The sequence below is a fragment of the Natator depressus genome, chromosome 1, assembly GCF_965152275.1.
Source record: "Natator depressus isolate rNatDep1 chromosome 1, rNatDep2.hap1, whole genome shotgun sequence".
Taxonomy (NCBI): Eukaryota; Metazoa; Chordata; order Testudines; family Cheloniidae; genus Natator; species Natator depressus.
In genome coordinates this window covers 60,935,185-60,960,503 of record NC_134234.1, presented here as the reverse complement: position 1 = coordinate 60,960,503, position 25,319 = coordinate 60,935,185, and the positions used below count along the sequence as shown (strand labels likewise).

Sequence of the window (25,319 nt, the reverse complement as noted above, 5' to 3'; positions counted from 1 at the left end):
AAACTGGTTATTCACTAACTTTCTGACATGAAGTTTTAAATAAATGGTGATTTGGTGTTCATTTTTCTTTTCCAAAAGTCTTGGGGAAATGCATGACTTAAGTCTTGTAATTACGATGCTCTGTGTGCTCCTCTGAAGCTTTGACTTTGAGCACAGAAAGTTAATTGAAGAAGTACAAGACAAACAAGTGATCAGTTCTGTGAAAACAAAACCTCAGTACAGACAAGAAAAAAGAGAATTGACAAAACTTGGTAATGTTGTGCTGAACTTCCACATTTTCTATTGTCCAGCGCAGTAAAAAAGTCTGCACAAAGCTGGCTTTTAAAAAATTACAGTTTAAATAATGACAGGTTTCAGAGTAACAGCCGTGTTAGTCTGTATTCGTAAAAAGAAAAAAGAAAAGGAGTACTTGTGGCACCTTAGAGACTAACCAGTTTATTTGAGCATGAGCTTTCGTGAGCTACAGCTCACTTCATCGGATGCATAGCATATCGTGGAAGTCAGTTTCCACGATATGCTATGCATCCGATGAAGTGAGCTGTAGCTCACGAAAGCTCATGCTCAAATAAACTGGTTAGTCTCTAAGGTGCCACAAGTACTCCTTTTCTTTTTTCTTTTTAGTTTAAATAATGTTTGGGTTGGTTGGTTTGTCTGTTGGCCAGGGAAAAGGCCATCATACCATGTTGTCTCCCTCTTCTTTCACTGTGACATAGATCAACAGTGTACAGCAAAGGTCTGATCCTAGTCCATCTGAATCCCAGAAGAATTTTGATATTGGTACCAATAGGAATAGTCTCAGGTCCTACCATAGGAACTGGTTCGGAAGGATGGAGGAATCTGCAGCACCATGTCATTCTAAACTGCCATTTTACTCTTTACGTTCCTTTTATCCCCCAACCCCAGAAAACATACATCTGTGTATTTCAAACAAAACTGGTCTCTAGAAAGTGATCTTTATTTACTAGAATTAATTTTACCTACACTTTAGCCTCCATAGAGTTAGACTGTGGCATTTAGCCACAACGCTGAGGAAGGGGTAGTGTAGTGCCTTACCGGGAGCTCTGGAAGCGACTGTGTTTTAGGAGGCGCCATTCTTAACCTGTGATCGTCCCTGGCCCTTTCGTGGTAAGCAAGCAGGAAAGACTGTGTATGTCTTCTTTCTCTCCCACACACTTGTGCTAGGGTGAGGGGAATCCTGGCACATGGCGAGCAGGAATGCTATAGTATCTTGTACAGCTGACTCTTCCACATGGCAAAATACTACCAGAGAGCTCAGAGTTACTTAGTACACTGCACTGATTAGAGCTGTGCTTGAAAGATCTGAAGCTTTTGTAGCTCGTTAAATGCAATTATCCACCTCATATGAATTTCCCAGAGTGAAAAACAATGCAGAACTTGATCTAAAAAAAACCTCCAACCAAACGAAAAGGAACTTTCCAAATTTATATGGTCTTAAGGGATTTGCAAATGTTGGTAGATGCTTTTGAAGGCAGTCTGGGAATTGTAATAAATTCCTTCCTGAGCAGTCACTTGCCCCATGAACAAAAGAGAACATTGCTTTAGGCCATTAAAGGTTGGCACAGAACACAAAGTATTTTAGGGCACAGAGTAGGAGGGGGAAAAAAATCACTCATCCTTAGTCCAAAGTTCAAGGGATTATTTCCAACAACCACCTGTTATATATAAAGGATGGCATATGTTATAAATTGCTGAGCATTGTATTATACTGTCCTATATATCACTCTATTGCTCCTACACTCTTTCTTAGTTCAGCTGCCTTTTTTTCCATCTGTTGAATGTGCCAGTGCCACTGTCTTCTGTTCGACTGGAGTTTGTTCAGTTGACAATGCAAACGTTTTAGAATAGCATCACCCCTTTTATTCTGTACCTAATAAAACAGAATAAAATACATCTGAGGACTGTTTGCAGGTAACACATGAAACACAAAGATTCAGACTAATGTAGCTGGCAGGGCTCTATGGTCAGGAAAGCTGCACTGCTCTGGCCAATGTTGATTTGTACAGAAAAGAGTATAGACAATACAAAGAGTAGAGGGTGAAGATACTGTTTCATTCCTCAAAAACTGGATTTGACTGTAACTTAGGTTACTAGAGAAATAAGTTCGATCAGCAGTTCTCAAACTGTGGGTCAGGACCCCAAAGTAGGTCATGGCCCAATTTTAATGTGGTCACCAGGGCCAGCATTAGACTTGCAGGGACCCAGGGCTGAAGGAAGCTCTAGCTCCAGCACCACCTGGGGCAGCAGGGCTCAAGCTGTGGTTCCCTTTCCACCCCACCCAGGGCAGCGGGGCTCAGGCTGCGGCCCCATCCCAGGGTTATGTAGTAACTTTGTCGTCAGAAGGGGGTCATGGTGCAGTGAAGTTTGGGAACGCCTGAGTTAGATGATCTCTTTATAGTCTCCAATATTCATATTATAAAATCAACCAAATGCTTTGCAGACTTTGGCCTAGGAGTTCTCCATCCAAACACCTCATAGACCAAGGCATTTGCCTTGTGGAACCTTCTAGGATTTTAACAAAAAAAAAAAGGATACTCTCAAAGGTGTGTGTGTGTGTGTGTGTGTGTGCTTTGTGTTTTAGGTTGGGGTTTGTTTTTTTTCAGATTCCCCTTTCCTCTGAGACCTACAGAGCTCACAGTCTAAATAACTTAAAGAAAATGGAAAGTAACCCCAGGCTCAGAGTTAATTTTCAGCCTGCAACAGTCATAAAGTAGATATTAACTGACTGGAGTATAAAGGGCATTAATTACATTTATTCTGATAACCTAATGTTTTACAAAGTGCTTTCAGATGACCTAAAACTCCTCCTCTATCTTTCTCGGATGGATTTTGTCATGATAAAAAGGTCTGTTTTCAGATGCCGAAGAACAGACAGTTGACCCAGGATCTTAAAATGGTTGTGTTTTAGTTTTCAGTTTAAGAATTTTCTCCTGTTCCTTGTAATCTGAAAAAATCCCCTCTCTCCCTTCCATATTGTAGTGCTCTACTGAGCTAGTCTCAAATCTGTTCAAAACCTTTGTATTATCAGGCTTTGAATCAGATCATTACATTTTATGACATTTAATTTGCCTAACAAGACAAAGGATATGTAAGTCTGAGGCTCAACGCCTCTCAGATGTACTTTTGAATATCACTCAACTATTTAAACAATAACTTCATAACAATTAATATTTGGGCAGATAGCAAATTAGGAGGAGTTGTGCTTTCTCTACTTCACAGACAGCTCAAATTTTGAAGGTGCTCAGGAAGGCCATTTTCTTCATGCAATTGATTCTTCCATTGGTTAGATATCAGGTACCATAGGGCAAGCAATGAACAGTCAAGACAGAAACAAGTAGTAAACCGTTTTAGGTAAATTCTACATACTATCCCATTGCAGACTCTTTTTTAAAATTCCCAATATTACCTCCTTTCCCCAAACATCTTAAACTTGCCACCTATAAAGAGCAACTTCGAGAAACAACAAGTGTTACAAGTTCAGCAATCTCTTCATTCGCTTTCAGAAGAAGGCAAAGGAGAAGTGATTGACAGTATTCTAAGATCTCGTGGCTGAATTTCTTCCTAAGCTGTTGCGGTGGAAAATGCTGATGACTGACTAAAATTTTTCCCATGCTCTCAAAAATTCAAGCTCTCAAGGTTAGATGAGTTTTACCAATATTAAGTATTCTTCAGGATTTGAGTTTAATGGTGTTATCATTGGTTAATGTATATGCTTGGATATGTAGCAACCTGTTTAGTAAAATATTTTAGAACTTCAACTATAATATGTATGTTCTGTCATATGACTGTAATTATATTCTAGTCGAATAACTCTAAACCTTACCTCAATCTCTTTTCTAAGCTTAACGTGCACTTTTTTCTCTTCTTCAAGCAATTTTTTCTTTTCATCGATAGACTCTTTTACCATAGTAACTTCCTTTATTAAATGTGTAATTTCTTCCTGAAGATACATGTGGGAATTAAAAACAAAAAAACCCCAAACCCCATTTGTAAAACAAAGATAACTCTAGTATAATTGTTTACCTTCTATAATTTCATTTTAACAATCTGTTTGCATAAATATTGACTTTAGCTAAAGAAATAAGTTCAACAATTTAAAAGTTTGACTTAAATAAACTTCCTGCCTACCTAGCAAATTATATGTATTGATATATTTACAAAAACTACACAGTAATATTGCTGTGGACATGGCTACAGCTACAGGGCTGTAACAATTTGAATTTATCTAGCACACTATTGCACACACAACTTTTTAAAAAAAAAGTTTTTAGAAGTGTGCATATATACAAGACCAGTAGTCAGCTTTAAAAATTCAATCAACTGATTATGTACTAATGTGCATAATATGTGAATTACATTCTCCTCCCATGTGAAATCTAATGCTAATGGAATTTTGGCTATTGTGTTTATCAAAGTGTAAGCAGGGAATGAACTCTCCCCTGACATCTCGCGATGAGCTGGGGGGTGGGGGAAGACTTGAGGACCCAACTGTATTTACATGAACACACCTACTCTGCCTCAGACAAACTGTGCTGACAAAGCGATCAGTTTTGGGTGGTGTTGGGTTACAAATCACTTTAGCATTGAGTGCAGGGGTAAAGAAATGTTATCCTTATTGTAAAGGGCAGCAGAACTGTGCTTAGCACGCGCTGATTGAGGGGGTCACCATCAACTGAACTGCACTCACTAAGCAGGGGACAGAGACGCCAAATCTCAATGAAAGGGGAGAGAGAGTGGGGACAGGTGTTCCTACCTGGTGGTGTGGGGTCTTTCTAAGTGTCTTAGATGCTATTTGACATTCCCTCCACACACACACGCGCGCACACACTCTCTCTCTCTCTCTCTCTCTCAACTGAATGTAATCAGTTCTGTCTTTAAAAAGTAAGAGAGAGAGAGTGTTTTGATTTTTTAAGAGATCACTACAGCTGAAGTCTCTGAGACCCAGTTCTAAATGCTAATCCTTAGGCCAGGTCTTCACAACGGTGGCACAGTTGTGCCCATGCAGCATTTTAAGTGTAGACCTGCTCTTAGACCTGCTGTGGGGCAGCATTTCAACAAAACAGCCTGCACTAGCGGTGAGATTCCCCATGAATTGCTGAAATCACTGAGAGCTGGGTTAGGAGGTGGGACCTCAAGACATGGTGTCACAGAGGTTACAGCAGAGCTGCAGGTGGCAGCAGAGAAAGCGAGGGTGTAGAGGCCAATGGGAGCAGAGCGAACGGTGGCGCAGTGACGGCAGCGGGCAGGGATGCAGAGGGAATGGTGGCAACTGCGAGCCAATTGCAGCGTCTATGGCAGCAGCAGCTGAGGCATTGCTTGATTCCCCGCCATCCCCCGAGTGGGAGGTGAACTCACATGAACGCACCTCTGAACCCTAGGTCTTTGCTGAGCAAGGACAGCAACTGTGAGTGGGGTGCAGTGGAGGGAGAGGGCAGTGGCTTTTAAAGGACCACTTGTTTGTGGGACTTCCACACTGCCAGGTGAGAACCTGGGGCGAAGGACACTGCCCAGTGTATTCTGGGGTGGGATGATCACATGATCACATGCTTTTGAATATGGTTGTGATGTTTTCCCAAACTAATGCTTGGTTCCTTTTCCCTTTTAATAAAAGTTCTTATTTGTTATACATAGATTCAGTGCTTGCGAGTGCGGACGTATTGCCTCTTAAAGGCGCCTGGAGGTGGTGTTCAGTTTTCCCAGATTACTGGGTGGGGGCTCAAGCCCGTTCTGTTTTATAGTGTTAAGATAAACCCCTAAACAGTGAACCTGGCCCTTGTTGCTGCAGACTCCACGTGGCAGAAGGGCCACATTTGTAGATGGATTTACATGTAATAAATCATTTCTCATCTATTGTAATTTTCTCTGATTATGCTCAAATAGCAATGTCGCCTACATAACTAAATGATTTATAATAAAAAAGCTGGTTTCTCTATAGAGTTCATTCTCAGAGAAGAAAGAGGGGATTACAAGATAAAACCTTCATTCTACATAGGCTTTTTTATCGTAGAAAAGCCACATGGAATTTAAAGTATATGCAATCACAAGCCACAGAAAGAAAGCACAACAATTAATAGAGTTTATAGGCAGCAAAAAGAGCGCATATCTTCCATGTTCCTCTTTATAGCACCAGATGCGAATATAGATGTATGTATACATTTACATAAACCTTAAATTCAAAGCTTTAGTGCATATAATCACTTGATCACCTATGTAATTTACACTTTTGCCACTATAGATCTGCGGGGGAGGATACAGATTATGGCATATTTGAACAATTGTAAAAGTTTAATGCCATTTATGTAAGAAAGAGACACTAAAACCTGAAAAAACTTAGCCCTTGCAGAAGCAGGTGCAACCCCCATTCTAGTCAGTATGAGACATAACCTTCCTATGTTAAGCCTTAATTTTGTCCATTAATCTTGGTGCAAGACTTGGTTTATTGTGATAATTTGTTTTTGTTTTTTCAGTCTGGGAGCTGTAGGTTTAATCTAATCTCACATTACTGTTATAATAGTGTAACTCCAGTGGAGTTACTTCTGATTTATACCAGTGTAAGTTACATCAGAATTAGACTCTGTGATTCTAAGACAATTTCAGATATGCAGATACTTAGTTTTCCTCTATAGCTGTACATTTTTGCAGCTCAGACTGCTTTAACTTTTACAAATTTAATAAAGCATTAAAATTACACACACACACACACACGATTGCTAGAGATTAGACATAACAAAATTGATGTTTTTTCTCCTTCTCCCTTCTTATGTCATCTTTTCTCACCCCCTCCACCTTCTGTTCACACATAGCTCAAGTACAATTTGTTACCAACTAAACAATGTGCTGTTAGCTGACAGTGGTAATGTAACATTTACAGGGATATACAGTGTGTGTTCTGAAAAGTGTATATGTAGGTTTATCCAAGACCCTGCAGTATCCTACAAATAACAGTGGATGAATTTTAGCTGACAGCACTGTAGTTTCCTCACAGCCAAGTTAATGTTGTTATATCAGGTGAACCTAGCTTTTGGAATCAAACATCAAGAATAGTGGCTGGTACCATTTTTGCGGTAAGCTAAGATCACCATTTACTCAATCTAGCTTGGGCAATGAACCCAGATATTCCACATATCCGCACACCATAGCAAGCACTGCAAAGCTAGACCAGATTATAATTTTAAATTGTAAAATATTTTTGTACACAATAGGAAAGGTATCTAGAAACAGAAACATCTGACCTGCACTTGTTTTATAACTTGTCCTTCAGGATTCTGGAGATCATTCATTAATTCTTCTTTCTTTGTCTTTAGCTCTTTAACCATGTCTCGTTTTTTAGCAAGTTCGAGCATAACTGGCATTTTGCTTTCTGCTTCCCAATAATGCTCTTTATGAGCCATTATTTTCTCATGATATGCACTATTTCTTGCAAGCATCATCTCAAATTCTTCTTGCGCTGCTTCTGTGTCAAGTTTCAGCCTTATCTTTTCAGCATACAGGGATCTGACTTGGGACTCCAGACTTTCACAGTGATATTTTGTAGTTTCTATGTCATCATCTTGCTGATAAATTTGCCTTTCTGTTACCTTTGTTTCTAATAAAGCAGACTCCATTTGTTTTTCAAGTTCTTGAAGCTCAGCCTGTAAAATGTTATAATATTCTCCTTTCAGTGGAAAGCCAATATTTGGGAGTATAGCAGCAGGCTATTTATACAATATCATTTACATTTAGTTAACAGAATTCTTTCTTTTCATTTTATACAGAACACACAATAGAGAAATCTATACAACTTAAAAAAATAGTTTGAATAGAAGAGATCACTAGAGTTCCATTTCCTAAAATCATCACCAAGAGACATGATAGGTGACAATATCTGAGGCTTTATCCCAGGGGTAGGCAACCTATGGCACATGTGCCAAAGGCAGCAAGCAAGCTGATTTTCAGTGGCTCTCACACTGCCTGGGTCCTGGCCACCGGTCCGGGGGGCTCTGCATTTTAATTTAATTTTAAATGAAGCTTCTTAAACATTTTAAAAACCTTATTTACTTTACATCCAACAATAGTTTAGTTACATATTATAGACTTATAGAGCGAGACCTTCTAAAAACGTTAAAATGTAGTACTGGCCCGCGAAACCTTAAATTAGAGTGAATAAATGAAGACTCGGCACACCACTTCTGAAAGATTGCCGACCCCTGCTTTATCCTATTGGTCTTAAAGATAAGTGTACATGAAATTTGTTATCTTTCAAATGGGTTCAGCTTCCTCATAGTCAGATGATGTATAGTGGGATGTGTCAGAGACCCTAACAGTATCAGTCTCCCTAATGTTTTATCTAAACTAGAAGTTTAGGCCAAACTAAACTCAACTGCTTTTCCTATTGCAGATGCAGGGTAAAATCAGGAGGCAACAGGCTAAAACCAAGGTAAAGGTGTCACCCTGCATCTATATTAGGAAATGTGGTTGAGTTAATTGGGTTTAGCTAACTCAATTCGATCTAGGTTCTTACACTGCTCTCATCACCATAATATATGAATGCCTTCCAATCATGCATTAAGTGACATGAGTAACATCCATCAGGTGTAGTTTGTTCTCTCTTTCTCATGCTCTCTCAAGGGGGAGAATTGCATGTGCAGTGTAGGGTTTTGTGTTTAGGTATGGAGTTTTATAAAAATGTATGTGCTGCTATGTGTTTTAGGTCAAGGAAGTGTGCCTTTTTAGGTCAAGGAAGTGTCACTTTAGGTCACTTGCAGTGGGAGGTAGTGATGGTCCTTAGTTCCTGTTAACTCAGATCTTCCTAGCATCAATCACTTTTTCCTAGTCTAGATAAGCCTAAATCTTGTGATCTCCAGGACTTTTAGAAGGCATTTGACTTAGTACCACCTGACATTCTGAGAAAAAAAATAGCAATATACAAAATCATTGGGGCACATATTAAATTGATTAAAAACTGGCTAAGTGATTCATCTAAAAAGTAGTTGTAAATGGTGAATTGTCATCCAATGATGGCTTATGATGGGATAACATGGTTTTGGTAATTAAATATTCATGGTAAATAGGCCCAATGGCCTGTGATGGGATATTAGATGGGGTGGGATCCGAGTTACCCAGGAAAGAATTTTCTGTAGTATCTGGCTGATGAATCTTGCCCATATGCTCAGGGTTTAGCTGATCGCCATATTTGGGGTCGGGAAGGAATTTTCCTCCAGGGCAGATTGGAAGAGGCCCTGGAGGTTTTTCGCCTTCCTCTGTAGCATGGGGCACGGGTCACTTGCTGGAGGATTCTCTGCTCCTTGAAGTCTTTAAACTACGATTTGAGGACTTCAATAGCACAGATATAGGTGTGAGGTTTTTGCAGGAGTGGTGGGTGAAATTCTGTGGCCTGCGTTGTGCAGACTAGATGATCATAATGGTCCCTTCTGACCTAAATATCTGTGAATCTATGACTCATTTCTAATGAGATACAACAAGGGTCTGCTCAGGGCCCAATGCTATTCAATCTCTTTATCGGTAATCTGGAAGAAAATATAAAAGCATCACTGGTAAAGTTTGTTGATGACACAATAATTGGTGGAGAGGTAAATGATGATAAAGACAGATTTCTATCGCGGGATCTCTACAAAGAGATCTCAATTTTGTAGTAAACTGGGCTTACTTGATCAAAATGTTTTAATACAGTTAAATGCATGGTCATACATTTAGGAACCAAGAATGTAGGGCACGTTAATAGGATTATGGACTGTATTTTGGAAGGCTCAGAAATGGATTTAGGGGTCATGAGGACAACCCGCTAAACACTAACTCACCTTGTAATGCAGATGCTAAGAGAGCAAATATGATTCTTAGAAGTATAGGCAGGGGAATATCAAGTAGGAGTAGGGTATTAACAGCATACACAACATTAGAGAGACTATTACTGGAATACTGTGTCCAGTTCTGGTGTCCACATCTTTAAAAGGACGTTGAAAAATAGTAAAGGGTTCAGAAAAGATCTATGAGAATGACTCAAGGACTGGAAAATCTGCCTAACACTGAGAGTCTAAAGAAGTGAGATCTGTTTAGTTAATCCAAGAGAAGGTTAAGAGGTGACTTGATTAAGGTCTGTAAGTACCTAGATGGGGAGAAGATTTCTGACAATAGAGAGCTCTTTAATTTAGCAGACAAAGGCATAATGAGATCTGATGGCTCGAAGCTGAAACTAGGCAAATGCACACTAGAAATAATTCAGAAATATTTAACAGTGAGGGTAATTGTCCATTGGAACAACTTATCCGGGGCTGTGGTGGATTTTCCATCACTTTAAATCAAGCTGTAGCTCAGCCAGATTTATGGGTTTGATGTGGGAATCAGTTGATGAAATTCTATGGCCTTTGTTAAGTAAATCAGCCTAGCTGATGATAATGGTGCCTTCTGGTCTTAATATCTATGAATAAAACTAGACTGGACTCAGCATCTGACAATATAAAACAATAATGAAATAGTAGTGATTGGCAAAATAACCTACTATATCTTTTGCATCTCTGTTTTCTATGATGGTATCAGTAGGAGAGTGCATGCCTACTCAAAGGGACATTGACAAGTGAAAATGTAAGCGGGATATCTGTTTGGCTGCAAGCACTAATGGTCTAAATTAAGTCACATTGCTGTAAAGTTACTGAATCCACTGACAGTACTGAAGTCTCTAAAGTAAACCACTTTGACAACTGAACTCTGACAAACTAAACCAAAAAGAATTAACTTAACAATATGTTAAGTTATGTCCAGAAATGGAAGAGCTAATCATGAACACTATCATAAACAATTTAGAGTGCAGGCATGCTGTTAGGCAGGACTGTTACATGGAGGACCTGGATAACGGTATGAGGAGGGACATCATCTATGAAGCTGAATTCCTTGACAGGATTAAGGAGAATGACCCTATATTGTTTATATAGAACTTTTTTCAAATCTTAGATAACAAGAGAGAAACTTTCAGTAGAACTGGCATCATCTCTGATCTACCAGCCATCTAGGATAGACAAGTGAAAGGTCCGAATGGCAAAGATCTTGAATTTTGGAGAAGAAACAACTGTTTTATGTGCTTTCTGTGAAATACACATAAGGAAGTAGAGTTAGAGATGTAAATACAATCTTAATTTTGGTATTTCCTGACTTCTGAGTTCATAACTATTCAACCTTAACATCAATGCTAGCTTTTGTATGGAATGTTCTAGGTTAAAAAAAAGGAAGAAACTAAAAGAAAATGAGTGAGTGTAATTGTCCAGGACTTTGAAGCTCCGTGGGCTTCCCAAAAGTTGCATATAACCTGTGTAAATATTATAATCTAAAACTATTTGCTGCAACAATATCACAATATTCTGCTGCATGCCCCTTAGGAAGCACCTCTCCTGCAGGTGATAAAAGCTTTCAAGGCATGCCAGACCAAGGTTCCATCTGGTGAGCCATAAAAATTGTCTGCAGAAAGGAATCCCTGTGCCATGTGCCCAAGAAAGTCTAAAGAAGGAAGCCACTGTTCAACAGACCTTAGAAGATCCAAAGGAGGGGACTCCTCTCCTGTGCAACTTTAGAGCTCCCAAATTGGGGAAAGTGCAGGGGAGCTGGTAGATAGTAGATTGATAAGGTAATAAAGGGGCCCCTAACTTGTGGCCCTTAAAAAGACCGCAGGAGCCCGTCACTCAGTGGTGATTCTCCTTACTGATTTCAGCAGTATGGATGACTTGCCGTTGATTGTGAAACTATCTTCCTTAGGTGCACATTGAGCTCAGAAAAAACAATCTACTCAATATGCATACTCAATATGTGATTTCCCAATACACATAACTTGATCAAATCAAAACAGATTTTGTCAGGAGGAAGAGTGTACACTGCTCTCAAATAGGAATTACTTTTCATGCAAAATTTCAAACCTTGATTATTTCAGATGTAAGACTATTCCAAAAAATGATCGAAAGAATATTTTTAGCTCAGGAATAATGTATTTCCTTTTTATTCTCCCCATATTAAAAATATAGCTTTCAGATAGAAATCAAGACTGAATAATTCAGTCTAAAAGGTGAGAGTTTCAGAAAATCAAGGGAGTTTTTTGCAAGGATCAGAACAGAAACCATTATGCAATCTTAGCCATAGCTATATATATCCAGTATATAATATATTATATTATCAGACAAAACCTACATGCACGGCAGTGAGGGCTGAGATAGGACACACCCCATCCAGCCAAAATCCACATGTCCTAAAGGATTTTAGGTTTCTTGAAAAAGGATACCAAAAAGTGAAACACTCCAGTGGAAAAATTGATAGGGTGATTTTTAAACTCTTATTATCCTCTCTCTATCAAACCCTTCATTATTTTTACTCAGTCCACCATGAAAAATGGTCTAAGCTTATATTTCATGTTTTGAGTTTTGCCATTTCAATTAAATTTTTGCAAAATAAAAGATTAAAACTTCTGTTAAAACTGCACCATAATGACATAGGCATATACTGTTTTTGGCAAAACCTAAGTACAACCAGGTAAATTAAGAATGGACTAAGTATCAGAGGGGTAGCTGTGTTAGTCTGTATCCACAAAAACAATGAGGAGTCCGGTGGCACCGTAAAGACTAACATTTATTTGGGCATAAGCTTTCATGGGTAAAAAACCCAATTCTTCAGATGCATGGAGACTTGCATCTGAAGAAGAGGGTTTTTTACCCACAAAAGCTTATGCCCAAATAAATCTGTTAGTCTTTAAGGTGCCACCGGACTCCTCATTGTTTTTAAGAATGGACTAACTGCCTTAACTTTGAATTAAGATACCCCAGGAAAATAGAGAAATATCAGCTTCCCTTATTCATAGTAATAACTTCCTTGTCTATTGTACTACATTGTAAATCCAACATTCTAAATTAGATCTTACCTGTAACTGAGAAAGAACTATTTTGCTTTTTTCTATTTCTGATGCTTGTGAATGTTGCTGTTCTGCTACTTGTTTTACAACTTCAACTAATGATGGAGAATTTTGCTTAGCCATTTCTAGACAAAAGGGTAGTATTGTAAGAACACAGAATAAAAATATATTGTTTTCACATAGTCTAGTTTGATTCCCATGTTAAACAGTTGATAAAGACAAAGGACAATACTTTCAAAATATTTTTGGACTTACTCTTCATATAAGAACCCAGATCAATAAATTATTCATCATGGCCCATTTTTGATCATCAAGAAACATAATTAATAGGTTGAAACTCAAAGGAAATGATGATAGAGGATTCAAAATCTACACTGCTGTGTTTCTTCTGTAAAACTACATTTTTTCTTTTGTTGAGTGTTATAGATATAGGTGAGGTTTTTTGCAGGAGTGGTGGGTGAAATTCTGTGGCCTGTGTTGTGCAGGGGGTCAGACTAGATGATCATAATGGTCCCTTCTGACCTAAATATCTATGAATCTATGAATCTATGAAATGTTCTTCCTGCTGGTTCATGGGGCAGATCCTCAGCTGGTATGAACAGTCATAGCTGCATATGGTCACAACATGTGCTGAGGATTTTGCTTGCAGTTCTAATGTAATTTCTAACATTGCAACAGCAATATATGATTGAGGCAATTTAATCATGAACTCCTATTATATTTAGGGCTGTCAAGCGATTAAAAATTTATCGTGATTCAGCGTGTGATTAAAAAAATTAATCGTGTGATTAATCATGCTATTAAACAATAATAGAATACCATTTATATCAATATTTTTGGATGTTTTCCACATTTTCAAATAGATTGATTTCAATTATAACACAAAACAAAGTGTCCTATGCTCTCTTTTATTTATTTTTATTTTAAATATTTGGACTGTAGAAATAAAAGAAATAGTATTTTTCAATTAACTTAATACAAGTACTGTAGTGCAATCTTTTTATCATGAAAGTTGAACTTACAAAGGTAGAATTATGTACAAAAAATAACTGCATTCAAAAATAAAACAATTTAAAACTTTAGAGCCTACAAGTCCACTCAGTCCAACTTCTTGTTCAGCGAGTTGCTCAGACAAACAAATTTGTTTACATTTGCAGGAGATAATGCTGCCCGCTTCTTGTTTACAGTGTCACCTGAAAGTGAGAACAGGCATTCCTATGGCACTGTTGTAACGGGCATTGCAAGATACTTACGTGCCAGATGCGCTGAAGATTCATGTGTCCCTTCATGCTTCAATCGCCTTTCCAGAGGACGTGTGCCCATGCTGATGATGGGTTCTTCTCGATCACGATCCAAAGCAGTGCAGACCAATGCATGTTCATTTTCATCATCTGAGTCAGATGCCACCAGCAGAAGATGGGTTTTTTTGTGATTCGGGTTCTGCAGTTTCCACATTAAAGTGTTGCTCTTCTTCTGAAGTCATGCTCCACACCCCGTACCAATCCAACTTTGGAAGGCACTTCAGATTCTTAAAATTTGGGTCAAGTGCTGTAGCTATCTTTAGAAATTATCTTTAGAAATCTCACTTTGGTACCTTCTTTGCATTTTGTCAAATCTGCAGTGAAAGTGTTCTTAAAAGGAGCAATGCTAAGTCATCATCCGAGACAGCTATAATATGAAATATATGGCAGAATGCGAGTAAAACACAGAGTAGGAGACATACAATTCTCCCCGAAGGAGTTCAGTCACAAATTTAATTAACACATTATTTTTTTAACGAGCATCATCAGCATGGAAGCATGTCCTTTGGAATGGTGGCCAAAGGATGAAGGGGCATATGAATGTTTAGCATATCCAGCACAAAAATACCGTGTAATGCCGGCTACAAAAGTACCATGTGAACATCTGTTCTCACTTTCGGGTGCCATTGTAAACAACAAGCGGGCAGCATTATCTCCCGTAAATGTAAACAAACTTATTTCTCTTAGCAATTAGCTGCACAAGAAGTAGGACTGAGTAGACTTGTAGGCTCTAAAGTTTTACATTGTTTTGTTTTTGAGTGCAGTTATGTAACAACAACAAAAATCTACATTTGTAAGGTGCGCTTTCACAATAAAGAGATTGCACTACAGTACTTGTATGTGGTAATTCAAAAATACTATTTGTTTATCATTTTTACAGTGCAAATATTTATAATAAAAATAATATAAAGTGAGCACTGTACACTTATACACTTTGTATTCTGTGTTGTAATAGAAATCAATATATTTTAAAATGTAGAAAAACATCCCAAATATTTAATACATTTCAGTTGGTATTCTATTGTTTAACAGTGTGATTAAAACTGTGATTAATTGCAGTTGATTTTTTTGAGTTAATCGCGTAAGTTAACTGCGATTAAGTGACAGCCCTAATTATATTGCTTATTTACCCCTTTATCCCTTCTCCAGGTAAAACAAAAAATAGGAAAAACTGAAAAAAAGACACAGTAGTGAAGCAATCATAGAGAACTCAATGTGTTTGTCAGATTGACTTCATTTAAAACCATTTCTCTGAAGCCTATTGATATTGTTTGTATCACTTCAAATAAAGGTTAATTAAAGACAGAAAATCACTGTACAGTCAAGTAAACTGGCTAAATGCTCTGGAAAAAATGTGCATGAAAGGGGCACATATTAAGGATATCTTCAGTACTAAACTGCAGTCACCAGCACATAATTTAGCCATGAACTGGGTCTCTGGGGAGTACTGGACATGAGCAGCTGCTTTTCCCCCATACAGTTTTGGCCTCATTGCTGTGTATGGACTACGTCGCCGTAGCTATATTAGGAGAGCCACTGAGGAGTACTCCATTTTCCAGCATTTTTGTCCACAATAGGAAAATGTAGAGATTTTCCTCTCAGATGATTTCTCTATACCATTTTGAGACAAGGGAGAGGCAAGGCTAATGATCAAATACATTTCAATTTATTTTAAATCAGGAAAACAACTATGCACGCTTCTTTAGGTGAAACTGAATAATAGTGGGACTCCTGAACTCTTGGCCTGTCTACACTCTTAATTCACCTTCTATTCTATTCAACATTACTTTGGCAGCTGCAATTTCTGTGGATAACGTATCTGTGGCATAAATAAATACCCTTGAGATTATGGGAGAAGTCCAAATATTATCACACAGGATGGTATTATGAGTCATGATGATATTTTGTGTTTTGCTTAAACCCCAAGCTTCTGAAGTAATATTATTGTGTCAGAGTCTCAGTTATCATTATTTAAAGAGTAAGTTTCTGCCCCTGGTGCTTGCAGAGAAAACAAGAACCTTAAAGCCTCAAGAATCAGAAGGCAAATAAAAAGACCCCCAAATGTATTATTTTTGAAAGAAAAGCTCATGATATTTAAGCCAATCACTTAATTTTTTGAGGCCTGATTCATTTAAAAAATTTTTTTTTTTAATGCTTAGGGTTGGCTGTTCTGCAGCACTGACAAATTCCCCTGACTGAGGTTAAACAGATCTGCTCCATAGTGTGCGGGAGTCACATTCCCTCTGTGTGACCTTTGGTCCCTGGTGGCTATGTGCAGTGGAAATGTGATTTGTGTTTTGAGCCTTTTACAGCCGGGGGCTGCCCATGGGGTTTGACTCAGGATTAATTCTAATATAGAAGTCATCCAGTAAGTGACTAGCATCAGTTAGTATCGCCCTCAGAGGCAGTGCTCGCCCAGTGAGGGCCCTGAGCAGGAATATTTCCCCGCTCCCCCCCCATCCTAATAATTAATAGGGGGCCCTCTTGAGCTGCTTGGGGCCTTAGGCAATTGCTCAGTCTGTTTATGCCTAGCGCTGGCCCTGATGGCCCTGGAGAAAGGTTTTGTGAGAGCCCCTTGAAGGGAGGAGCGTGACAGGAAAGTGGGGCGTGGTGTACAAATTAGAGCCAATGGGCGTGCCCCCCCTTTCCACCAGGCAGTGGGGAGGAGCTAGAGGTTGTGGCATTAAAAATAAACCTGCAAACAAAGAAAAGGGAGGGGGGAGGTCACCTGCAGTGCCCCAACCAACCCCTGTGCACCTTGGGGTGAGGGAGGGGGAAGCAAAGGAAACTGCTGCGGCGGGCTCCCCCTCAGCGTCACACAGCCCCAGAGCAGGGCCTGCTGCCGCCTGCTCCCTCAGGGCAGGAAGCCTGTGGTGGCCGGCCCCTGCCATGGCTAGGGAGCGTCTCTAAAGAGGAGCGAAATGAGAGAGAAGAATTGACACAGCTGAAGGGAGCATCTAAGCAGGAGAGAGCCGACAGGGAGACAAGGAGGTAAAGGGGACGTGCAGTATTGCCAACTTCAAGAGATCACAAATTGTGAGTCGGACCGTCCAAAATCTTGGGATTGGCTCAAAAAATCATGGGTTTCAGAGTAGCCGCCGTGTTAGTCTGTATCCGTAAAAAGAAAAGGAGGACTTGTGCCACCTTAGAGACTAACAGATTTATTAGAGCATAAGCTTTCGTGAGCTACAGCTCACTTCATCAGATGCATACAGTGGAAAATATATTGGGGAGATTTATATACACAGAGAGCATGAAACAATGGGTGTTACCATACAGACTGTAACAAGAGTGATCAGGAAAGGTGAGCAATTACCAGCAGGAGAGCCGGGGGTGGGTGGGGGGGGGGGAACCTTTTGTAGTGATAATCAAGGTGGGCCATTTCCAGCAGTTGACAAGAACAGTGGGAGGAGAAATAAACAAGGGGAAATAGCCTAAGTTAATTGTATCCAGTTTGCAAATTAATTCTAATTCAGCAGTCTCTCATTGGAGTCTGTTTTTGAAGTTTTTTTGTTGAAGAATTGCCACTTTTAGGTCTGTAATCGAGTGACCAAAGAGATTGAAGTGTTCTCTGACTGGTTTTTGAATGTTATAATTCTTGACGTCTGATTTGTGTCCATTTATTCTTTGATGTAGAGACTGTCCAGTTTGGCCAATGTACATGGCAGAGGGGCATTGCTGGCACATGATCACATATATCACATTGGTAGATGTGCAGGTAAACGAGCCTCTGATAGTGTGGCTGATGTGATTAGGCCCTATGATGGTGTCCCCTGAATAGATATGTGGACACAGTTGGCAACGGGCTTTGTTGCAAAGATAGGTTCCTGGATTAGTGTTTTTGTTGTGTGGTGTGTGGTTGCTGGTGAGTATTTGCTTCAGGTTGGGGGGCTGTCTGTAAGCAAGGACTGGCCTGTCTCCCAAGATCTGTGAGAGTGATGGCTTGTCCTTCAGGATAGGTTGTAGATCCTTGATGATGCGTTGGAGAGGTTTTAGTTGGGGGCTGAAGGTGATGGCTAGTGGCATTCTGTTATTTTCTTTGTTGGGCCTGTCCTGTAGTAGGTGACTTCTGGGTACTCTTCTGGCTCTGTCAATCTGTTTCTTCACTTCAGCAGGTGGGTATTGTAGTTGTAAGAATGCTTGATTGAGATCTTGCAGGTGTTTGTCTCTGTCTGAGGGGTTGGAGCAAATGCGGTTGTATCGTAGAGCTTGGCTGTAGACAATGGATCGTGTGGTGTGGTCTGGATGAAAGGTGGAGGCATGTAGGTAAGTATAGCGGTTAGTAGGTTTCCGATATAGGGTAGTGTTTATGTGACCATCGCTTATTAGCACTGTAGTGTCCAGGAAGTGGATCTCTTGTGTGGACTGGTCCAGGCTGAGGTTGATGGTGGGATGGAAATTGTTGAAATCATGGTGGAATTCCTCAAGGGCTTCTTTTCCATGGGTCCAGATGATGAAGATGTCATCAATGTAGCGCAAGTAGAGTAGGGGCATTAGGGGATGAGAGCTGAGGAAGCGTTGTTCTAAGTCAGCCATAAAAATGTTGGCATACTGTGGGGCCATGTGAGTACCCATAGCAGTGCCACTGATTTGAAGGTATACATTGTCCCCAAATGTGAAATAGTTATGGGTGAGGACAAAGTCACAAAGTGCAGCCACCAGGTTTGCCATGACATTATCGGGGACACTGTTCCTGACGGTTTGTAGTCCATCTTTGTTTGGAATGTTGGTTATTTCCCCTCCCACTGTTCTTGTAAAGTGCTGGAAATGGCCCACCTTGATTATCACTACAAAAGGTCCCCCCCCCCCCCCCCGCTCTCCTGCTGGTAATAGCTCACTTTTCCTGATCACTCTTGTTACAGTCTGTATGGTAACACCCATTGTTTCATGTTCTCTGTGTATATAAAATCTCCCCACTATATTTTCCACTGTATGCATCCGATGAAGTGAGCTGTAGCTCACGAAAGCTTATGCTCTAATAAATTTGTTAGTCTCTAAGGTGCCACAAGTACTCCAAAAAATCATGACATTTTAAAAAAAGATGATATTGTGTTTTTTAGGCCAGTCTCTTGATTTTTGGGGAAAAAAACAACAAAAACCACCTGGCTCATCCCTAGGGTGTGTGCCTGTGACAGTTTTCCCTACTCTTCCACATATACCAGATAAGGTCATTTTGGCCCCTGCTGCAGGTGCTCTCACCCCCACATCTGCCTATTTCTTGCCCAGTAATTAATCCTGTCCTCCAGATGCCCATCAGTTCAGTCCCCCAGTCCCATCATCACCACCCTATCAGTTCAACCCCCCTACTCTATCGACCCCACTGACTCAGTTCACCCTCCCAGAACTCACCCCATCTGCTCAGAACCCACCATCAATACAGCCCCTCCACCCCATCAGTCCCCACCCCTCCTCACTTCAGCGCCCTCAGGAAATCCCCAGGCCATAGTTCAACCCTCCCAGCCTCATCTCTGCTCTTCTTAGGGTTCTTCACCCCCCCAGGCCTGGGGGGCTACAGTAAGGTCCCCTCTCCCACTTCCCTGGCTTACAATGGGGAGCCCCAGCCACCCGGGGCTTACAGCAATTTCTAAGTAAAATTAAGCCTTATTCATGATCTATTGAGAGAACTCTCAAATATCAGAATTTGCGGAAAAAATCCTGACATTTGAGAGTTCTATCGTGAGATCATGAGTGGGGCTTAATTTTACTTAGAAAGCCCGTCTCTCATGATAAATTCACGAGAGGCGGCGTGTCTGGATGTGCTGGCAAACAAGGAAGGAAAGTGGAAGGGAAAACCAGATAGAAGTATCTGCAAATGACGAAAAGGGTTGTGTAAGAATTAAAACAAAAGGGAGTGTGGGGGTGGAGGAGAGAGGACAAAATAAAGGGAGTAAGCAACTTATCAAGGCAAAAGATATGAACAGCTACAGGACTCCTTTGCAAGCCCTAATTTAGGGGTGGGGCTGAGATTCCTGGCTGTGCAGTCAGGCCCATCAGGAGCCATGTGTGGCCCAGTACATCTTGTTCACTGGGGCCCCACCCTCTCTCTTTTCCCTCTATTTACAGATGTGTTGGGGGCCACCCTGAGCTCAGGGCCCTGCTACAGTTGTCTCCCTCTCATCTCACCAGCACTGCTCAGTGACCTGTGCCTTAGGAGACTGCTGCAACTTAGGGTATGTCTGCACTGTGAGCTGGATGTATAAATTCCAATCACTGCTTGCGCAGTAAAAACAAAAGGGAAGCTGCAGCAGCAGAAGGGTCTAGACACCCCAGGTATGCATGAGTATCTTGGATGGGATTGTACCCAGGGGTGGGTAGCCTCTGCTCCTTTATTAGACTCCTTTAGTCTAATTTTAGTACTCTAGCTCTATCAGAGGTAGTGAGGGCATGTTTCCTTAAGCTGGACATTACATTTTCAGCTCAAAGCGTAGCCATACCCTTAAAAAAATTAGGTCAGGGCTTTCTAAGTTACCCAATGGGCTTATCCAACCCCCCAAACACCCCAGGCTCAGCTGGGCATAAAGGTGTATTAAAACCACCTTAGCTCACCCCACCTGCTACCCCACCCCATGGGCTGTCAGTCTTGTGCTACATTTACTAGCCTGCATCCTCACTGTAAAAAGGACAAGTTACCTGTCTGAGTGAAAGCAGCACCTGGGCCTTGGCCTAAACCCCCAGCTGTGCCAGCTAGCCCAGGTTTAAAGCACCATTAAACTTGTGTGAGGGGATTTTGTGTGTGGATGGGAGTGGGATTAGGGGCAACATGTAAGAGTCCAAGTTAACTCGGCAGTGAAGACATACATAGAGGGACAGCACAGACTCTCACCCTGACTTTCTAGAAACTTGTGTAAAATGTGGGTTTAGGAGAATGTTTTTGTTTATGTTTTCTAACATGAAGGTGTATCTGTTCCTAATTTTAACTGTCTTATATATTAGGCTTTCACATTTCCAGTAATAAGCAAGGTGGTTTGTTTGCAATGCAAAAAATGGAAAAGGTCATGCTTTTGTCATTGCAACCCTCAAATGTGAAGGTTTATATCCATACAATTTTTATCATTATCTGTATAAATGTCTATTTTTTAAAAATCATGCTAAGCTCTTTGGTTCCATGTTGCCTTGTGGTAACAAGTTCCTTAGCTTAACTAATTCATTGTGTTAAAATGTGGTATTTTTAAAATCAGTTTTAAAATTTGATGGCATTCATTGTAAATTGCTGAGAACATCAGCTTCATTGGCTTCTCCTTGTTCTTCAGTTATGAAAGAGGATAAATAGGAGGACCTGATTTTCCTTCCCAACACCATTCATCATTTTATACAATAATACCATGTTCCCTGTTGCTCTTCTCCTCTTCAGACTAAACGCAATATTTCAGGTGGTGAAGTAATATCAATTAATATCATGTCACTATAATATTTTTGGTATTATTTTGTATTCCATTATTTTTATTTCTTAACATCTTGTTTGCCTCTTTTGCTGCACTCTCACCAGCTGTTCCCATGGTGTTTTCTACTTTTATCATAGTCTTATTTTCTGTACTTTTCTTCAGATACTATACACAATCTGATTGTTGGCTGCAGATCGCTGGAAATGGTTTATTCTTGTGGCCATGCTAATGTACCAGTGAAGTTAAAAGTTTCTGAAGGGCTCACAGGAATAATTGGCTCTCATGAAAATGAAAAAGCACTTCCTGTTTTTAGTGACGCCTTTTAAAAATATTGCGTGTTTGTCAGCGCCTCTAAGCTTCCTTAGCTCTGTTCCTGTGGCCCCTTTTCTCTTTCAGTAATTTTGAGTTAACTTTCTGTGGCTGTTCTCTTCTTAATTTACTGCCAAACCTCTCCGCAGAGCAGGGAGTTATGCTATAGCAGAGAGGATTTCTTTATCTTCTGTGCTGCCTTTCTCTCCACTCCATGTATTTATTTTCTTATTTGGGGGTCCAGCCATTTCTGAGGCTATGTGAAGCTTCATATACATGAACAGGACCCTCGCAGAGGCACATATCATTACAACGAGTTGCTGCCTAGAACTGGTATGGCAGGGTTAACACTGCTTCCTGGTTTTGTATTACCCTAGGAATTAATCATGTTAGTGCCTTTGAGTACCCTTTGGGATTTCCTGTGTACAGTGACAGTAGCAACTCAGGGCCTCAGGCAGAGAAAAGGTGGGTTTCCCCCACTCAGGTCTCACCTAGAAGGGGATTTCCATCTTGCACAAATCTACTGCAGGACTTGCAATTATGCAGATATATAAGGCTCATAACAGTATGTGGGTATTTTGTATGATCTCTCTCGGGAGCTGCAAAAGGATTGTCCATCTCTGTAAGTAAATAGCTGTACTTACGTCTTTGAGCTTATATTTATTTATGGAAACTCTATGTACTTTGTATTTTGTAACTGTAAATGCTAACTTCTGGCTCTTTTACACACATAAATATTCCTAAATTAAGAGTGGTTTCTACATTTCGATGGCTTTCTGCTTGTTGATATATAGTGATTTATTAAAAGTGTTGTGTGGAACTTTTAACACCCTCCGTATTTTTTCTGGAGTTGATGCATGTCTTCACTTATTAGTAATCTCGCATAAGATGTTAAATACTTTCTGGCTTTTTTATCTCTTTTCAAAACTGCACATATCTCTTTACATCTCAAAAAAGAAAATAAGAGAGAGAGATAAGATCCAAAGGAGGTCAATGTGGGGAAAGTGGCAGTCTTTGCTAGTCCAAAACTGGGAATATATTCAGTTTATTTTCATTCTCAGATTTCAGTTTAATTTTCTGGTAAATTTTCTTCATGATATTTTTCTATTCTGACCTGGCTTTTTTTTTTCATTTTATGTTTCTTTTCTCTCTTTTCCTTTTCCTGTCAGTTCCCACCACTCTTTATCATTTTATCCTTCCTTTCTTTTCTTTGGATGGGGTCTGTAGCATGGGTTCTGCTTATCATCCAGCTTTGTGTACTGAGTGTTTCAGAGGGTGTACAGAAGAGAGTGAATTTGCAGGTTTGGTCTTCAAACCTGCATGAATTTTCAGACTTTAACCGTGCACTGTAATGAACTGCTCTCTAATAAATATTTTCTGATGAAGGAATTGGCAGTTGCATATTCTGTGGAGCATTAGGATTTTCAAGCTAAGATATTTCAGACTTCAACAACCATGATACATTATAGAGAACTCAACATACTGCTTTGCTTGGCACACAATGTGCTGTATAGCAGTACCCAGTGTTTTGTGAATATCTCAAGAAGCAGTCATCAAATTCCACTCTAATGTAAACAAAATGTTGTATTTGCAATTAAAAATAATGCCAGTGCAACACCATTGATTTTGATGGAGATATAAGATGCAAAACTGGCTAAATGCACTAGTGAATCAGCCTCATTATGTCCATTTGTGTACAGCCTCATAATTGCCCTAATGGATTTCTTTCTGTATACGCACATCTTAACGATTGTGCTGGTAGATATTTCTCCTTCAACAGGCATCCTCCCTCCCTCATTTTACAGGTGGTGTTTTCTTTAGGAAGGAGGGAAGATGTGGGAGTCAGTGACCCCTGCTCGCCCTCCTCTACTCATATATATGAGGTAAGAGGGAGTTGCAGTTTTCTGTCTTGTCCCAGAGAAGTTTCCTTTTGTGGAGTATGATGTTGCCTGTAATTCAACTGGGATCTTCTGATAGGCAGACAGGCAAGGCACTCTCCATTGGGAGCCAGCAGGGCAAGGAAGATGCCTGCTGCAACTGCCACCTCATTATTGCTGCTTGTAACTTAAGCTACCGTTCTGAGTTCTCTGGTGACAGCTGTTGGGTCTGTGATCTTGACCTGTCTCACGCAGTTTCATTAGCAAGCAGATTTCCCTAGTAGGTGTCATCAGTTGTATGTAATAATAGTCCTAGGGAGATTGAGAGTCATAAATCCCTTGACAGACACTGTCACCGGCTGTCAGGTTTTGATCATGAGTCCTAGCTTATTTCAAGTAGACCAGTCAAGTCCTCTGCGTCTGATAGCAAGAATGAAATCTTTTATGTATTCTGTACACAAAGAGAAAACAGGCACTTTTAATCAGGATGACTTTAAATTCCGTTTGAGGGAAACAAAAATAAAGAAGGAACAAAATGGAAGTCCCCATGAGAGACAGAATGAGTACAGGATGTTTCTCCGTAACACCTTGTGACGATTTGGGGAATCTGTCTACATACTATTTATGAATCCTGTTTGAGATTATGAACTCTGCATGTATCTTTAGCAAACTGCACACTTCATTTTGATTGTAAGGCTAGTCTGGCTTCTCTGGGGTTTTTTACTTCCATTTTGGGATGAAATTCCAAGAGGTGATAACCCAGGGCTAGCAATGGAAGGTTAGTCTTCTATTCAAATGGGAAAACCCTGGAAAAAAGAAGGTGGCAAAACCAAGAAAACCTGGTTCTGCCAGGAAGCCTAGTATTCAGGCAACAGATCACCTGGTGGTGGACTTTGAACATCTGACAAGGTCACATGACAGAGGAAACTGCAACTTTATAAAAAGAGGACTCTCAGTAGCCATTTTAGAAAGAGGGGGAAGAGATCAGAAGCAGAAAGCAATGCTCTGCAGGAACAGAAGGGTGAGGATCCTGGATACCCTAGAGCGGCTTTAGCAACCTGAGGACCCCCATTTTGATTTTTAAAATGTTGTGGACCCCCAAGCTCCACCCTGCCCCGCCTCTTCCTGCCTCAACTCCAGCCCGGCCCCAAGGGAAGCTTTAGAGTACACAAATCCAGCATGGTGGGATCCAAACACGGCAACCTGGTGAGTGTTCAGCAGGGGGAGTTCCACTAGGACTATGACACACCAGCTTTGAAAAAGGTGACAATGAAAACCAGGAATGTTCTTCATTTGTCATGTGGATTTGGAGCCAGGTTTCAATGTCCTCCAGAGCAGGGGTTCTCAACCTTTTTCTTTCTGAGTCCCGCCCCCCTCTCCCCCGAACATGCTATAAAAACTCCATGGCCCGCCTGTGTCACAGTAACTAGTTTTTTGCATATAAAAGCCAGGGCTGGTGTTCGGTGGTAGCAAACAGGGCAATTGCCTGGGGTCCTGTGCTACAGGGGCCCCTGCAAAGCTACATTGCTCAGGCTTCAGCCCCATATGGCAG

General features: G+C 40.4%; 2 protein-coding genes across 2 annotated transcripts in view; one reads left to right on the top strand and one right to left on the bottom strand.

Moving 5' to 3' along the window:
• The window catches only part of LACC1 (laccase domain containing 1), a 64,055-nt gene that overhangs the window by 25,561 nt on the left and 13,175 nt on the right, over positions 1-25,319 (top strand). The gene's annotated exons all lie outside the window — the stretch shown is intronic.
• CCDC122 (coiled-coil domain containing 122) lies at positions 1,739-13,021 on the bottom strand. Its single transcript, XM_074943841.1, has 4 exons — positions 12,908-13,021; positions 7,251-7,649; positions 3,842-3,958; positions 1,739-1,888 (listed from the first exon to the last, which is right to left on the bottom strand). Exons 1-4 carry the CDS (start codon positions 13,019-13,021, stop codon positions 1,739-1,741), a joined length of 780 nt encoding a protein of 259 aa, XP_074799942.1.

Excerpts from the sequence above, each read along its gene's own strand:
- CCDC122 (XM_074943841.1), bottom strand. The coding sequence starts at position 13,021 with ATGGCTAAGCAAAATTCTCCATCATTAGTTGAAGTTGTAAAACAAGTA. Across the intron at positions 7,650-12,907 it reads TAGTTCTTTCTCAGTTACAG|GCTGAGCTTCAAGAACTTGA; the intron begins GTAAGATCTAAT and ends AACATTTTACAG. Across the intron at positions 3,959-7,250 it reads AAGTTATAAAACAAGTGCAG|GAAGAAATTACACATTTAAT; the intron begins GTCAGATGTTTC and ends ATGTATCTTCAG.